The sequence below is a fragment of the Zingiber officinale genome, chromosome 6B (assembly GCF_018446385.1).
Source record: "Zingiber officinale cultivar Zhangliang chromosome 6B, Zo_v1.1, whole genome shotgun sequence".
Taxonomy (NCBI): Eukaryota; Viridiplantae; Streptophyta; class Magnoliopsida; order Zingiberales; family Zingiberaceae; genus Zingiber; species Zingiber officinale.
In genome coordinates, this window is record NC_055996.1 from 26,801,322 (window position 1) to 26,817,750 (window position 16,429).

The following is a 16,429-nucleotide window of genomic DNA, read 5'->3' on the forward strand; positions in this document are numbered from 1 at the left end:
TTAATATCTAGCTCCAAGAGTAGTACCACTCAACTTCATTGTCATGTTGGACTAAGTCCACCTGCAGGGTTTAACATGACAATCCTTATGAGCTCCTCTTGGGGACATTCTCAACCTAGATAACTAGGACACAGTTTCCTTCTATAATCAACAACACACACTATAAGTAATATCATTTCCCAACTTATCGAGCCTATTGATTTATCAAGCTAAATCTTACCCTTTGATAACTTAAAGAAATAGATACTAAATATATATACTTGTTATTATATTAGGATTAAGAGCACACACTTCCATAATAACTAAGGTCTAGTTCTTTTATTAACTCAGTATAAAAAGAACTTACCTAAAATGGTCCTACTCAATGCACTTAGAGTGTACTAGTGTAATTTATTAGTCAAAATAAACTAATACTTAATTACACTACGACTATACCATTGGTTTGTTCCTTTCCATCTTAGTAGTGAGCAACTGTTTATAATTTATAAAGAGCTGATAATATGATCTTCTGTGTGTGACACCACACATCATGTTATCTACTTTATAAATTAATTGAACAACTATATTTAACAAATAAATATAGACATTTGACCAATGTGATTCTTTTATTTCAAAAATAAATATTTACAAAAGATAGGTTTTTAGTATACCCTCCAACACACGTATCTCACTTACCTTGTGATTTGATGCTTCCCCTTCATCGCAGTTTTCCTCTGATGATCCTCTCCCTTGATCTATGCTCATTTCAGAACTACTTTCTTCTTCTCTTTGATGGTATGTCAAAAGGGCTAGTCTGGCGTATTCTTCAACTTCAGATTCTGATGATGACGTTTCGTTCGATGTCGCCTTCAGGGGTTTGAGCTTCAATTTTATAGGTCCTTTGCCCTTGTTCTTTAGTTTAAGGCAATTATCCTTGATATATCCTTCTTTATTGCAGTTGTAACACCGGACCTTCCTTTTGCTCTGTGATTGTTTCTTAGCTTGCATCTTAAATTTATTAGATCTAATAAATTTATTGAACTTTCTTATCATTAGGGTCACTTCGTCTTCATCGATTGATGCTTCAGAGTCTTGATCTTCCTTCTTGGCTCTCAAGGCAAGATTGTCATTCCTCTTTTCTATTTCTTTAGAATCTGCATATCTAGTTTCATGAAGTTCAAATATAGAAAACAAATTTTCTAGTGTACTTACCTCGAAATCCTTAGAGATGAAGTATGCATCTACTAAGGATGACTATTATGGAGTACTCGGGAAGGCATTGAGCGCGTATCGAATTAAGCCTCGATTTATTACTGATTCTCCGAGATTGTTTAGCTGAGTGATGAGTTCTTTGATTCATGCTTGGAGTTGCGTTACCTTTTCTCCTTTGTTAATCCAAAGGTTTATTAATTGGGTTCGGAGGATGTCGCGCCTTGCTAACTTTGCTTCCGAAGTACCTTCGTGGAGTTCTAGGAATTTCTCCCAGAGGTCTTTGGTGGAGTCGTAACTTCCGATCTGGCTTACCTCCTGGGGTGGAAGAACGCTAAGTGGATGGAACTCTCTTTTTAGTAATTCGTCCATGTATATTCTTCTTTCTTGTCTCCGTGCTGATCCATAGGTACTACAAAACTGTATTTCATAATTAATAAAACTTCAAAGTCGGTTTTAAAAAATATCTCCATGCGCTTTTTCCATGTTGCGAAGTCTTTGTCAAATTTCGGTGGGTGAATGCTTGCACCGGGCATCGTCTTTGTACTTCAGTTGGCGATTAGTCCTTCTGAAGTAGTTGGGCTTTGATACCACTTATTGGCACAGCGGGGCCGACAAGAGGGGGTGAATTGCCTGTAAAAATGTAAAAACTAAAAACTCTTCTCGATCTTTCAACTCAAATTAGTAGCACACTTATAAACAGAAAATTAAGCAACTAATAAGTAAAAGGCACAAAGGAGTTACTCGGTTACAACATAGGTGGTTGTTAATCCAAGACAGAAGAAAGCGCTAAAAAGTTCTCCTTCGTATAGACGGAAAAACCTATTACAGTCGTTGAACGCTCAGAAATGTGTTAGGAAAAGAATACAGGAGTTGATGTCTATTTCCTAGCTCTAGGGGTTTTTTTATAGCCCTTGGAAAATCTTATCCAAGGCTGGAATGTGCCTCCAATAGGCTAGAAGGCGCCTCCAGTGAAGCAAGAAAGGATAAAGCTTTATCCTTTCCCAACGTTCACTTTTGCCCAGTCAAAGGCGCCTTCAAGTGCTTGAAGATGCCTTTCATGAAGGGTTGAAGGTGTCTTCCAATAGCTTGAAGGTGTCTTCCATGAAAGCTTTGAAGGCATCTTCTAATAGCTTGAAGGTGTCTTCAGCAACTGCTACCGAGCTCCACTTTCTTTCTCTTGCTCTTTTGTCGCTCCTCTAATTTGGGTGATTTAGGTCAATCGGAATATGGCTCACCCGAACCTATTTTACAGTCTTCTCCTCAAGCAACCTTCCTCCCGGCTTCTCGTCCCTCAAACCGTCGTGCGGATCCTTCTCGTCCACCGATGTACTCTTCTGTGAGCTACTCCGAACCCATTTTAGGATTGCACCCAAGAGTTTCAAGAATACTTTCAGAGAAATTGTGAGCTACGTGAAAATCAAGTACATCTTCAATTTCGAGCCAACTTGGTTGAGCATATTTGGATACGCTACAAGTGCAATCAGTAAAAGATTATTTTTTATAAATTATTTGTAATAATTTACTATTTAATGTTGTATTTCTAATTTTAAAATTTATAAATTTTAATATTATTGTTTAATAAATTTAGTGATATAAGAGTGATCATTAATAAATAATTAAAGTTTTTTTTAGGATATATGAATTATTGAGTGTGAGGTCTATAAAAAAAAAAGTTATAGTTAGTTTTTGTTTACAGTGAAGAGAAGATAAGTGAATTGAAGTGAAGAGAAGAGTTAAATTTTTTAGTTATGATATGATAATGGTGTGACATTAGAAAATAAAAAAAAAAACCTCATTGAACTATTGAAGTTTGTTCGGTAAAGTGGAGAAAAATCTCCAATCCCATTCTTAATTTTGCATGCAGTCTCTCTATCCAAAAAACTTTGTTTCCACTCCCTACATGCAAAATTTCCTTTGCTTCAACTCCCCTCATGTAAATATCATGACCTAATTGCCCTCAGATTTTTTAAGTATAAAAAGTCCAAGAATGAGTATAATTCTTCTTAAAGCCAGCATTTTATACTAGAATCGAGTATATTTTCTATCAAAATTATCTCTCATATTTTTTACGTATAAAAAATCTAAAAACGAGTATAATTCCTGTTAAATTCAGTATTTTACATTAGAATCAAGTATATTTTCTATTAAATTGAGCATGATTTTTTCCCTGCTTAATATAATTTCTCCTAAATTCAGTACCATTTAAACAAAATTTAGTATATTTTCATCCAATTGAGTATCATTTAAAGAAAATCGTGTATATTTTCTATCGAAATTAACTCTCATTTTTTTTATGTACAAATAGTCTAAAAACGAGTATAATTCCTATTAAATTCAGCACTTTAAACTAGAATCGAGTATATTTTCTATTAAATTGAGCACAACTTTTTTCTTAATATAATTCCTCCTAAATTCAGCATTATTTATCATTTAAAGAAAATCTAGTATATTTTTCATTCAATTGAGTACCATTTAAAGAAAATATTATATATTTTCCACCCAATTAAGATGAAAAAAATATCGTACTCAATTTGATAAAAAATATACTAGATTCTAAATTTAATGTACTGAATTTAAGATGAATTATACTGATTTTTGAACTTTTTATACCTAAAAATATCATGAGTAATTAGATAAATATGTTTGACTAGGAAGTGAAAATAAAAAATTTGGAAAATAAAGACTATATACAAAATTATATTTATCAATGAGGATTGCATGTAAATTTTTTCAAGTTTATTCATCGGAGCCTTGGAGGTGCCCTAACAGACACACGAACTCTATGACACGTGCACAGCGAATCCCCTCGCTTCTTCGCCCACCGGGTGTTAAATCGTATGCCAAACGTAAATGTCCACGTGGCGATCTCTGAACCGTTCGATCTATAAATCCGACCCGATTGCTTTTTACCTGAGATAGACGCGGGAGTCTCAACTGGGACCCACATTTCGTTCAACTAAAATGGCAGATCAATAGTTGGCTGGCATCGTGTAAATGCCTCGCTTATTATATACGATTGTATATGCAAATATACGTAGGAAATATATATACCGGCTCGCTTTCTCGCCGTCTCTGTTTCGTTCCTCCCTTTTCCGCCTTTCCTTTCTTTGTTTTCTAAGAAAACTCGAGGAGCGAGGGCGGACGAAATCGTCGCCCCCATTCTTCTCGTCGTCGATTGCTGAAGCCGATCTCGTCCATAGAATTCCACCACTTTCTGCCGGAGATGAAGATTTAGGGTTCTTCTACCTGGCCGGCGAAGATGCCCAGTGGCGAGTTCGAGCTCGAGGATCACAAGTCCCTCCTTCGTCCTTCTCCCTTGCCGACCGGCCCAGATCTGGAATCCCAGGGTCCAGATTTGGCCGGGACATCGGCGGTCGGCACAGGGAGTCCGTCGTCGGCGAAGAAGAGCGGGATCGGAGATCTTATTCGGCATTTGGATCGGGGTCTCTCTAACCGGAGCCTGGGTCGGCGGCATGTGGACCGGAGTGGCTTGTCACCCCGGTCAGATGGAAGGTCGCACGACCCTCTCGGGGACGGGGCGCCTCCTGAGTGGGCGCTGCTGCTTATAGGGTGCCTCCTTGGCCTTGCCACCGGTATTTGTGTTGCCGCATTTAATCGAGGGGTGAGTACTTGACTTGCCGTTACCCTTGATAATCTTCAATGAGTAATTGTTATTCCCTTATGACGTCTTTTCTCTATGGTATTTTATTCTCCTGTTATGGGCCCGGTTCGATGCCCTTTTTTTGGGTTATATGATGCATCTAAAAGTTTTTCTACTTCTTTGTTCAAAATTTTAATCATAGATCAGAACAATATGTAAGAACTTAAAAAAAAACATGCCAGATCTGATTTCTGTTCCTCAATTGATGACCTTTTTTCACTATCTCGACGGATGATCTTTGATAGTAATCATTGTTTTACATGAAATTCAACTAATTTTGTCAATTGAATTTTCATCGCTATCTAATTTGACAACAAAACTACAAAAATATGTTCAAGAGTTATCTAGGAAAGAAGATCTCTAAGGCAACATTCTTGCGACTAATGATTTATCAATTATACTTTTCTCAGAAACATCCACAAATCACAGTATTCTGCATGCCTCTTAGATTCACATCAATATATATTGCCAAATCATTATTGTGATTGTTTTTTCCCAGAGATGTCATAAAATTGTCTCCAAAGAGGAAGAAGCTTGATATGAACATAGGGTAGCATTCTTAGATTCCCCTAAATCTTCATAATTAATCTATTTGTCTCCCAATTATTTAGGATCTTCTTCTTGAATATTATCACTCTTTTAAGTTGTATGCAAGGCTATACCACTAGTAATTAGATTGCCCTAGTGCAATTAATAAAAAATTCAAACACTTGATGTTGATGAAGTAATGGTTCTTTATATAGGTACATGTGATACATGAATGGGCATGGGCAGGTACCCCAAACGAGGGTGCTGCTTGGCTGCGTCTACAGAGGCTGGCTGATACTTGGCATAGAATACTGCTGATTCCAGTAACTGGAGGAGTTGTTGTTGGCATGATGCATGGTCTACTTGAAATATTTGAGCAGATAAACCAGTCAAGATCATCACAAAGACAAGGTCTCGACTTGCTGGCAGCCATCTTCCCAACAATAAAAGCCATCCAGGCTGCTGTTACTCTGGGTACTGGCTGTTCTTTAGGGCCTGAGGGGCCCAGTGTAGATATTGGTAAGTCATGTGCAAACGGGTGTTCAGAAATGATGGAGAACAATAGAGAACGGAGGATTGCTCTTGTTGCAGCCGGTGCTGCTGCTGGAATTGCTTCAGGTACAGACTAGAAACTTTGGGACTGTATTATCGCATGTATCTAGTTTCTCTCTTTTGTGCTGAAGATCTAGTGGTCATTATAAGCTGAAACAATTCAGAAAGGGGATACATTTTTATGTTGGAGGGCATCAATGAAACAAATCCGCTTCAAGATTAACTATTTTGTTTGCATTGTTCTATCTTCAACTTATTGTCCCTGCTTAACATATAGCTACATATCTGCTTTCCTTAAGACCTTGAACTTTACACAATTAACATTATGTTGATCAGTAATTTATTAGAAATTTAGTTGTTTGTCATATTGCTGAAAATATGGAAACACTTTTTGACATATTTTGTGGATATTCAGGTTTCAATGCTGCTGTCGCTGGGTGTTTTTTTGCCATTGAAACTGTACTGAGGCCACTTCGAGCAGAAAATTCACCACCATTTACAACTGCTATGATAATATTGGCGTCTGTTATTTCATCTACAGTGTCAAACGTTTTGCTTGGAGAGAAGCCAGCTTTTATTGTCCCAGCATACGAACTGAAATCTGCTGCTGGTATTTTTTGATTACTCTAGACCAATTCGATGTTGCTAGGCAAATTTATTGTTGTAGTTGTGGAAACTCCAATTATTGTTGTGGCCACTTTGATGTTATGAGCTTTTTGATATTATTTGATACATGGGAAATTAGTTTGATTGTATTCACATTTTGTTAATAAAGAAAAATATAAGAATATTGACATGTTGAAATACATAGATCCTTCACCTTCATATTTTCTAACTTTGGTGTTCTTCCTTCTGATCCATTGTTATATATCTCTCATGCATTTGCCCACTATAAACATTCTTTAAGAATTCTATCTTATGCTTCACCTAGGTTTCACATGAAAGCAAAGCAAGAAGCAATCCATCCTGTTATAATAGAACCACAAAAGTTAGTTGACGATTGAATCCTCAATTGCTCTTTCAATACAATGCCTTAATTGGTCAAGTCTGTTCAGTTCGCAATGATGTATTTATGTATGTCTTAGGATCCTAGTAATTCTGCATGTGACTTTTGGATATTTTAATCAGAAAACTGTTTGTTCTTAAGAGGGTAGAGTCAGGTTTCTTAAGAAGGCACAAACAACTTAACTCTACCTGTTTCCAGCTCATGAATTAAAAATAGTTTTTGTAGAATTAATCAAGCAGATTCAGAGTGGTAGAGATTTTCTTCTTCTTTCGTGCCAATATTGACATTGTATAACTGAGATGGTATATTACACTCCTTGCATTGGGTGCATTCTGAATGAATTCTCAGTATGCTCATGAAATTGTTTGAAAGGATGTTGGTAACGTTGTGCATAATTATTTTATAAAGAAGAAGACTTAAACTTTATCTTGTTCTTCACTAGTGTCATTGTCATCTAAACTTGTCTTGTTCTGCTTGTTGTTGCTTCTTTTTCTAAAAATCACTTGGAAGTATTTCATCTTGCAGCTTTATGAGGATCACAACATAATTTCCATATAAGAAGATGTTGATTGTATTTAGATATTACTTGAGTTTTCTGAGGAAGAAGTCATTTTGATAGTTATATAAACTGACGTTAAACTAAATTGTCTACAAGATGATGTTTGTTTGGTTAGAAGAGACAAAGTGCATAACCCGATTTCAGTGCCTTTATTTCACTACTTTTTTCTATGCAGAACTACCTTTATATCTCATCTTGGGCATGCTTTGTGGGGCCGTGAGTGTGGCTTTCTCTCGCCTGGTAGTTTGGTTTACAAAGTTTTTTGAGTTTATAAAGGACCAGTTTGCTCTTCCATCTGTTATGTTGCCTGCTTTAGGTGGTTTAGGGGCAGGCATGATAGCTCTCAAGTACCCTGGAATTCTATACTGGGGTTTCACAAATGTTGAAGAAATTTTACATACCGGAAAGAGTGCTTCAGCACCAGGAATATGGCTTTTAACTCAACTAGTTTGTGCAAAAGTAGTAGCTACTGCTATTTGCAAGGGTTCTGGACTTGTAGGTGGCCTTTATGCGCCAAGCTTGATGATAGGTGCTGCCCTTGGTGCAGTTTTTGGAGGCTCAGCTGCAGAACTTATAAATTCAGCAATTCCAGGAAATGGTGCTGTTGCTCAGCCCCAGGCTTATGCATTAGTAGGTGTCGTTACATTCTTTGAAAATCCAAGGAGATTCAAATTCCTGTTCATTATTTAAAACTGATATCATTGATACAGGTTGGAATGGCTGCTACACTGGCTTCAGTTTGTTCAGTTCCACTAACCTCAGTATTGTTGCTCTTTGAGCTAACAAAGGACTACAGAATATTGCTTCCACTCATGGTAACTAATGGATTTGTTTTGACCAAGATACTAGCAATGGGATGCTGTTTCTTTATCAAGTTTTTTAGTAACTTGTGCTATTTTCTATATTCTAGCATTTATTGTTCATCTCATTTCCTCTCAGGATGCAATGGCATTCTGAGTTTTTTTCTCCCAATATTTCTATTTGTTTTCGCTTGCAAAGAATTTTCTCTACTTCTATAAGTGTATTGCCACTAATTTATGATATCATGTGGTCCATTTTTTTTTCCTGAAAATACAATCTCTTATACTAAATTTGATTCTCTTTTGGTTAAATAAACGTCTCATTACACTACTATTCAACATGTTCCTAGTTTTGTATCTTTACTTAGTTCTTAGGCTTTTAGATAGGAATGTTTCTGCCTTTATAGCATTAATTACTTATAATTTTTAATAGGGTGCAGTTGGTCTAGCTATATGGGTTCCTTCTGTAGCAAACCAGTCAAAGGACAATGAATTAACAGAGGCAAGGTCTCCTAAACGTGGATATTCTTCTTTATCATCTACTGAAGACAAGAATGAAATGAACTGCCTCTGGAGGCAACATGATGATGGAGGTGATCTCGAACTTTCTCAACTGGAAACTGACATTCACCGCTCTGGCACTATCAACAATGAAATGCTGCTAGATGACCTTAAGGTATGAATTTATTGGTAGTGGCGAATGTAATGAGAGAGCTTTCTTACTAGCCCAACTAGTGCTTCTTAATTTGTTTGGCTTCACATAAACATTTATTTTCTCCTCCAGGTTTCTTTAGCCATGTCAAAGACCTATGCTAAAGTTCATACAACTACTATACTAAAGGATGCCATTGTGCTTATGCATGACAAACAACAAACTTGTGTTCTTATCATTGATCACGAAGACTTTCTTGAGGGTATTCTTACACTTGGCGACATTCGGAGGAAAGGGTTTGAAACAAGTGGAGAGCTTCCTGGCACTCCCAGAGGAGATACAGCAGTCTCAGATGTATGCACTCTAGGATTTATGATGCTATCTTTGAGCAATTTATGTAAACATAATCTTGGTAACCAACAATCTGCCCTGGCATTGCCTAAGTTGTTGTTATGCTCTAATTAAGTTATTGATTCCCAACTTGGCTTTTTTCATGGGCAATAGATAATCTCCTTTCTTATAATAGGAGCTAACATCATTTAGAAAATACCTTTTTTATTCATTGAACAATTAAGTGAGTCATTTTGCAGGTGAATATTTACACAGTTTCATGCTGCCTTAGTAGAGGGTTTCGACACCGGGGTAGAGAAACTGGGTTGTTGACTTGTTTTCCCGACACAGATTTGACAACTGCAAAGCAGCTTATGGAGGCTAAGGGAATTAAGCAATTGCCAGTGGTCAAGCGTGGTGGGGTACGCAGCAATAATGGGAAGCGCAGAATTGTTGGCCTTCTCTATTATGATTCAATTGGAAATTGTCTTCGGTTAGCTGTTACTATTCTTTTTATTTAATCAGATTTTGTTTTTTTTTCTATTTATTGACTTGATTGTGAATAGTTTTGCAAAGTATTAACTCGACGACTGCAGGTATTTTAGTTTTACTAGATGAGACATTTTCCTGAGTAGAGTAGTTAGAACATATTATAGTATTTTTTAGTATGTTCTCTCAGATATACACATTTTTATATGCTTCTTCATATTCCTTGGACAACTATAGTTCTTTTCAAGATTGCAAAAGAATCCGATGGTTTTCTCTTCTCCCTATTTCACTGAAAGCCTCATCTCCATTGTCTCAAATAAATCCTTGGTCCATAAATCCTTTGGATTTATTCTTTGCTAATATGCTAAATAATTCTGGATTGTCTTGCTGGATTGTGTTATATTTTCAAATGCATTAAGCTAATCTGGATTGGCTTGCTAGATTGTTTTTGAATATCTTCTATATGCATTTCCTTACCTATCATTTTCTGCCATTTTCAGAGAGGAGGTAGCTCGCTGGATGGCTATCTATCAGCAAAGAAAACACGTTCAAGAGAGCATCACTAATGGCCATTGACAATAAGCTGAATACTGGTTGATATGTTTCAGAGTTGCCTTGACTACAAGAGGATGCAGTAGTCAAGCTGATCCTGCTCATCGACATCCCGCCCTTTCCAAGGCAGTCGTATTTACCTGGACATGAGCCTCCCAGCGTACACTGAACTCCATACACGGGCACTCTGCTGATGCTGGTAAGAAGCATACCATAAATAGGGCAGTTTGGTGCTCTTAGATTTGATTATGAAGTTTATTTTACAAGTTGCACAAGAACAATTTTATGAATTGTTTAGGCTAGAGAATCCCTGTATAGGCGAATGCTAATTGTCTATGCATATGCCATTCTGTAATATTATCTTTTATAGCTTAAGTTGGTTCTACAGCAAGTTCCAGGTGGTATATTAGAGTCTGTAACTGATTTTTCTGCAAATGTTTATGCACGATTTTTTTTAAAAGAAATATTATTTTCATGAGTCAATCTTTTCTGCTCGATTGGCAATCGAATTTGAACCGATCCTTTGACATCTTTAAGTGAGTGTTATTCCGGCTACTCTATTAATAATGAGGGGTTGGATGTGTATCAATCAACCTTTGAGGCACTTATAAACCCTGCTGAAACCTCAATGTGATTTCACTCTGCATCTAATTGTTTGTTTTCTGTTCTCTTATACAATTATTTATTAATATATTTGTCTATATTTCTAAATTGTCCATCTTTTTAAATCGCACTTAATTATCCAATCAATTCCACAAATTTAGATTTAAATCAAAATCTCCTAACGTATCACAAGAGTCTCTTAGCTCATCTGACATGTTCACTGTCTGTAAAAAGACTTGTGTGAAGTATTAAAAGAGGGCACAGAAGCCTATCAGAATTTTCCATATTTTGACAAATCCTTCTTTGATAGCCGAAGCATATCAAGAACAATTTCAAAGAGACTTCACTTCATTTATCAATTTCATCATGAAATAATTGAATGCTGAAAGGGGAATGATATTATCATTTCTTGAAAGAGATTGTGTATCGGATTACTTTCTAATCCATCCTTTTGGACCGTTAGCAGAACATTGCATCGCACTTAAGTTGGTTATGAAGGTAACTCTATAAATTACACATTCTCCCTTAATCTTGTCGAATTATTATTCTGTGCATCCTGAAAATAATTACTGAGTTTCACTATTCTCCTAATATATCTCTATTTTAAATAATGGTAAATAAATTTTAAATAATAAAAATTACTCTAAACTTTTAAATTAATATGCCATAATAATACTACATTTTATTATATATATATATATATATATATATATATATATATAGAGGAGTGAATTGATATATTTTTTTGACGTCATTTTGACAAGATACAATGGTATGATTTTGCAAGCTCTTACAGGTAGGTACGATGCAGTGGTAAAGTACTCCAGAACAATTAAGAATATCAAGATTTAAATCTCAATACAAATGGTCGATTCTCATTATGACATCACTTTGAGAGCAATTCTAATGTAAAATTTTTGGCGAGATTTATAAAATCAAAAAGTAGAAAAAAAAAGTTTAAATCATGGTAACTATGAGGTTCAAAATTGAGAATGTGAGAATACATATATAAAATGAAAAAATAATAAATAAAGATGAGTGATTTAATAGTGTAAGCTTTAAAAAAAATTTATTGAGATTTTTTTTTATAATAAAGAGAATAGTGAATTTTTACATTTTTAATGTAACATTGATATGATATATTTGGGATCACAAAAACTATTTAGGGCTCTTATGATTGAAGATGCCCTGACATAATACAATGATATGATTTTTTAAACTCTTACTTGTCCGATGCAGTAGTAAAGTATCCAAAAGAAAAACTAAAAATATTTAGATTTATATCTCAATACAAATGAATATTTTGAAGGTTATTTTCTGAGTGTACATAAGTTGTGCTTCGGATTTATTTGATAAGTGAAAAAAAATCATCTATATGTGCAACGCCATTGCCCTAGATCATATAAGTTTTGTTCAATCAATTTAATGGTTTGCTAATTATGTTTTTTTCTTTAATAGATCTAATCCCATTGTAGCAATGAGATTAAATCTATTAAAGAAAAAAAAATAGATCTATTCTCAGAACAATAGGTAGGTCTTCGATTGCAGAACTATATGTTGGGAAAAGAGCTAATCAATTGAGGAAGTACCTTCTTTTCTTCATAGTGCGTAGTCTCATCAATGGTGGGCATTATAAGTAGTGATAGTTGATCTTCGCCGGCCTAATCATAGAGGTAGACGATCTCTTCTAGGAGATGACTTTCAAGATATTTATCTCATTTAAAATTTAAATTTAATTTATATTATTGTTTCTTCGAGTGTTCTACCACTACGCTACATCCATGGGGATGTATGATCTTACCCTTATTTAAGGAGTTGGATGTGGCATAGGTAGTGGAAACAAAGTTAAATATTATGGTATATGTTGATCGATTGAGTTTGGTGTTTGATTGTATAGATGCGGTTGATGACATAATCATGGATAGATTGTTTTGGTGACATAACCAATAGTCCGTGGACCAAGTTGTTATTATTATTATTAGTAGTAGTAGTTGATATTAGATGTTTAGGTTATGTTGATTAATTTTAAAGATAACTAATTCGGTTTTATGAAAATTTTTAATTTATCATTAGGATAAATCAGAGAGTACTTACAACGAACTGTTTATAGGCGTAATGTTCTTAGGTTAACCGTCCAAATTCATCAGTTAATTTATTGAAGGTAGGACTCCATCCTTAGATGTATGGGAAATTGAGAAGATGCCAATACATCATTACCTCAAGGGCAAGTTAGTCTTATTATTAGAGTAAACTTGCAATAAAATACATGTAGGTAAAATTATAGTGAATATTTTATCCTAACAATCTTTATAGGAGGATCAAACATTCAACAAGATATTTTATATCTGTTAAAAATTAATCCTATCTATTAAAATAAATACTCATATAGGTAAGCCAGGACAAAGTTAATCTTATTATGGAAGGTTAAGATACTAGTCATAGGTAAATCTTAAGATAACATTAGTCCATTTTCTTATGGAAGAGGATTTATTAGTATTTAGTAGTGAATGATGACTACATTGCAGAAGTGAATTAGCAAATGATGACTTATTGAGGATGTCACATATAGCTTTTAGGATGATGTATAGATCAATTTTGCCATTTATACTCCATTTTTATTAACTTGACTGATCATTGGTGAAGTTGGCAGGTGTGATGTGTTTAACACAATAGGAGATTGCAAGAGTTCGCACTAGAGTTTTAATTCCTTTAGCTAATGCAGGATTCTTAGGATTTTTTTTATAAGAAATAATCACATAGGTAGTCAAGTGCACAAAGCTCTTATCAAGGTCCCGAAAAAGATTGAATGTACATTGTAAAAGATTATTTCCGTAACTCAATGTATCACCACCTAAATGCATTGCTATCATGGACTGCAGAACTTCTTCGTGACTAATAAGCTCAACGATAGCCACCTTCTTTCTCAATTCCATAAATAATCTTTGGGGCCACATCCAGAAAAGTCTTGCTTCTTGAAAAGTCTGATCTCATGGCTATCACTGTTTCTTTTCCTTTCTGCACCGTCAGTAGCATCCTCTGTATCTGAATGAACTCTTGATGACTGTTTGGTACAGTTAGACTTTCCTTCATTCTTCATCAATGTGTGAATATCTCTTCTCTCTTCCTGGTCAGAATGATGTCTCGACGAGTGCTTCTCAGACTTACTGTGGTGCATTTTCTTTCCTCATTTCTCCTTATCTATATGATAGCGAAAAGCATCAAATCTAATATAAGAAAAATGAATTTACAATGGTAAGCAACTCTATAGAAAAGAATTCTACAACTAGAAAGGAAAATTTAGCTAATATCGCAATGCCAAAGGGATTTAATACTGTAACTTCATGAAAAGAAAAAATACAAATCAGTGAGCATGTAGAAAAAAGTTACAGAAAAGATCCTTTGGAAAATTGTTGTTAGGCAAAAATCAAAAGGAAGTTCCTAATTATCAGAATTGTCATAAGGGCATCCCTTTTTTAAAAAAACAAAAAACAAAAGAGCACCCCACTATATTTCTCGTACCAAAAATACTTTTATTCCAGCATTGTTATCATAATAGTTACAGAATAGCTGCTGCACCATGCCAAAAAAAAAAAAAAAAAAAAAACAATTTAACTCCATCAAAATATCTATACATAAAACAAGTTAATAAAAAAAAACTCTTTATGAACTTGGACAAAATCGCTTAAACTTAATCAAAATAGCTTCAACAGAGTCAAAATTATCATAATGTTACTGTAACAACTATTAAATGGATGTTACAATTGTAGTAGACACTTAATTGGCCGCTACAAAGTTGTAGCAGCCATTTAATGATTGCCATTAATTAGCTGTTACAATATTAAGATCATTTTGAATCAATAACAAAAACTAACAAATATCACCTTAATGTATTACAATTAAAAAAGATTAAGATACTAATGCATAAATTAGTTATGAGAGAATGACAATATGAATTCTAATTAAATAAGTAAATATCTTTATTGATTAAAAACTTTAGAAAAATATTATATAATTATTAAGTTAGATTTATTAGAAAAATATTGTTAAACTCAGATACTGCGACTACAAACCACAACAGACAAATTGATCATAAGATGCATGACTAAGGTTTGAGTACAGAATGATGCATTATTGCAGGCATGCGGAGTGATTGATAGAAGAATGAACTTGAAGATGACCTAATATTTTGACAAAATATAGTTCAGTTTTCAAATGTTGCAGTAACTCTAAGCCTGTCCCAGCAGAAGGCTTGAAACAAGCATGGGAGAACTGCAGTCTTGTTTTTGCCAACGATCATCCAAAGTTCACCATGTAAATATGGTGACTTCGACCTGCAAGTTGGCTCTAAAAAATAGTCCAGAAACAATTTAAAATAGAACAGAAATGGACGTTGTAAAAGACACAAAATAGAGGGAAAAAAGTTTTTCCAAATGTAAATGTAAGAATCAAGAACGCTGATCTTCTGGGTCTTGATGCAGCAATTGAAGTTCAATAATGAGAAGAAATGAACCTCCGAAGCCCTTGGCCACGAGTACCTAGATCGTTGACGACGTGAGTCTTCTCCATCCGTAATCGACAGATAATGATATAGAGAGGGGTGGCAGCGACCTGATCTCTGTGCAGGCCTCGAGCTTGCTCTTGTTCATGTGAGAGCTACGAAAACGCATCAAAGAGGCAGATATGATGCAAATCGAGATGTTGGCTCACATGGGAGGAGTTGCTGATGAGCTCGCGGAGGAAGATCTCCTTGTTGGAGTAGACAGTGTTGGTGCTGAGGCTGTTGAGCTGATCGATCTCCGCCTGGAATGCGAGAGGGTTTCCGTCTCGGCGCCGGCGATGGAGTTTTGATGTCTAGGGCTTTGGGATACGATATAAAAGAGTGAGAAGCCCCTGCGGTACTCCACGTGGATGGATCAAAGACAGACAAAGCGAAAAATCGCTTTTTAGGGAATAGATAAGTTTCTAAAATATCAAATCAGGTACTATAATTTTAAAATATTAAATCATATACTCACTTCTAATTTTATCCTCATTCAATTGGAAAAACAAAACTCAAGTCAATTAATTCTAATCGAATTAATTTCTTTCTGCACCGTTAAAAAAATTCATCAAGTCAATTTTAATAAAAATTGATTAATAAAATAAATTCGAAATAATATGAAATTAAATTTTATATATTTATCTGTTCTTTTGATTATAAAATTATCATCAAATATTAATTTGACGTAATATATTAGGAACAATGACTTTTAACTATTAATTCATATTTAAAAAATCATTACTTTCAATATATTCGTCAAATTAATATTTGATAATATTTTTATAATTAAGAGAATTGAAAAACAAGCCCACTTATATCATTTCGAGGTCTCTAGATAAAAATACTATCAAATTTTAATTTAATCAAATATATTGAGAGTATTTTTTTTAAACATAAATGTGTCTGTGGGCATGAATATAATCTTACAATATAGAAGAACTTATAAGATCTGGTTTCACTTCATTC

The 16,429-nt window shown here is 34.7% G+C and overlaps 1 protein-coding gene and 1 long non-coding RNA gene across 3 annotated transcripts; one reads left to right on the top strand and one right to left on the bottom strand.

Annotated features, from left to right (window-relative positions):
- The first annotated feature begins 4,254 nt into the window (after positions 1-4,254).
- LOC121992287 (chloride channel protein CLC-f-like) lies at positions 4,255-10,803 on the top strand. 2 transcript variants are annotated; one of them, XM_042546568.1, is made up of 9 exons: positions 4,255-4,813; positions 5,596-5,998; positions 6,348-6,542; positions 7,673-8,127; positions 8,208-8,312; positions 8,731-8,973; positions 9,082-9,303; positions 9,540-9,701; positions 10,269-10,803. In XM_042546568.1, exons 1-9 carry the CDS (start codon positions 4,451-4,453, stop codon positions 10,332-10,334), a joined length of 2,214 nt encoding a protein of 737 aa, XP_042402502.1. In that variant the 5' UTR covers positions 4,255-4,450; the 3' UTR covers positions 10,335-10,803. The 2 variants fall into 2 exon arrangements, with proteins under 2 accessions (XP_042402502.1, XP_042402501.1); XM_042546567.1 differs by having other exon boundaries at positions 4,256-4,813; positions 9,540-9,772.
- Positions 10,804-13,627: 2,824 nt separating this feature from the next.
- Positions 13,628-15,832, bottom strand: LOC121992288. The gene is made up of 2 exons (XR_006114834.1): positions 15,459-15,832; positions 13,628-14,121 (listed from the first exon to the last, which is right to left on the bottom strand). It is a non-coding gene; the product is annotated as an uncharacterized LOC121992288 (long non-coding RNA).
- Between the last annotated feature and the right edge of the window lie 597 nt (positions 15,833-16,429).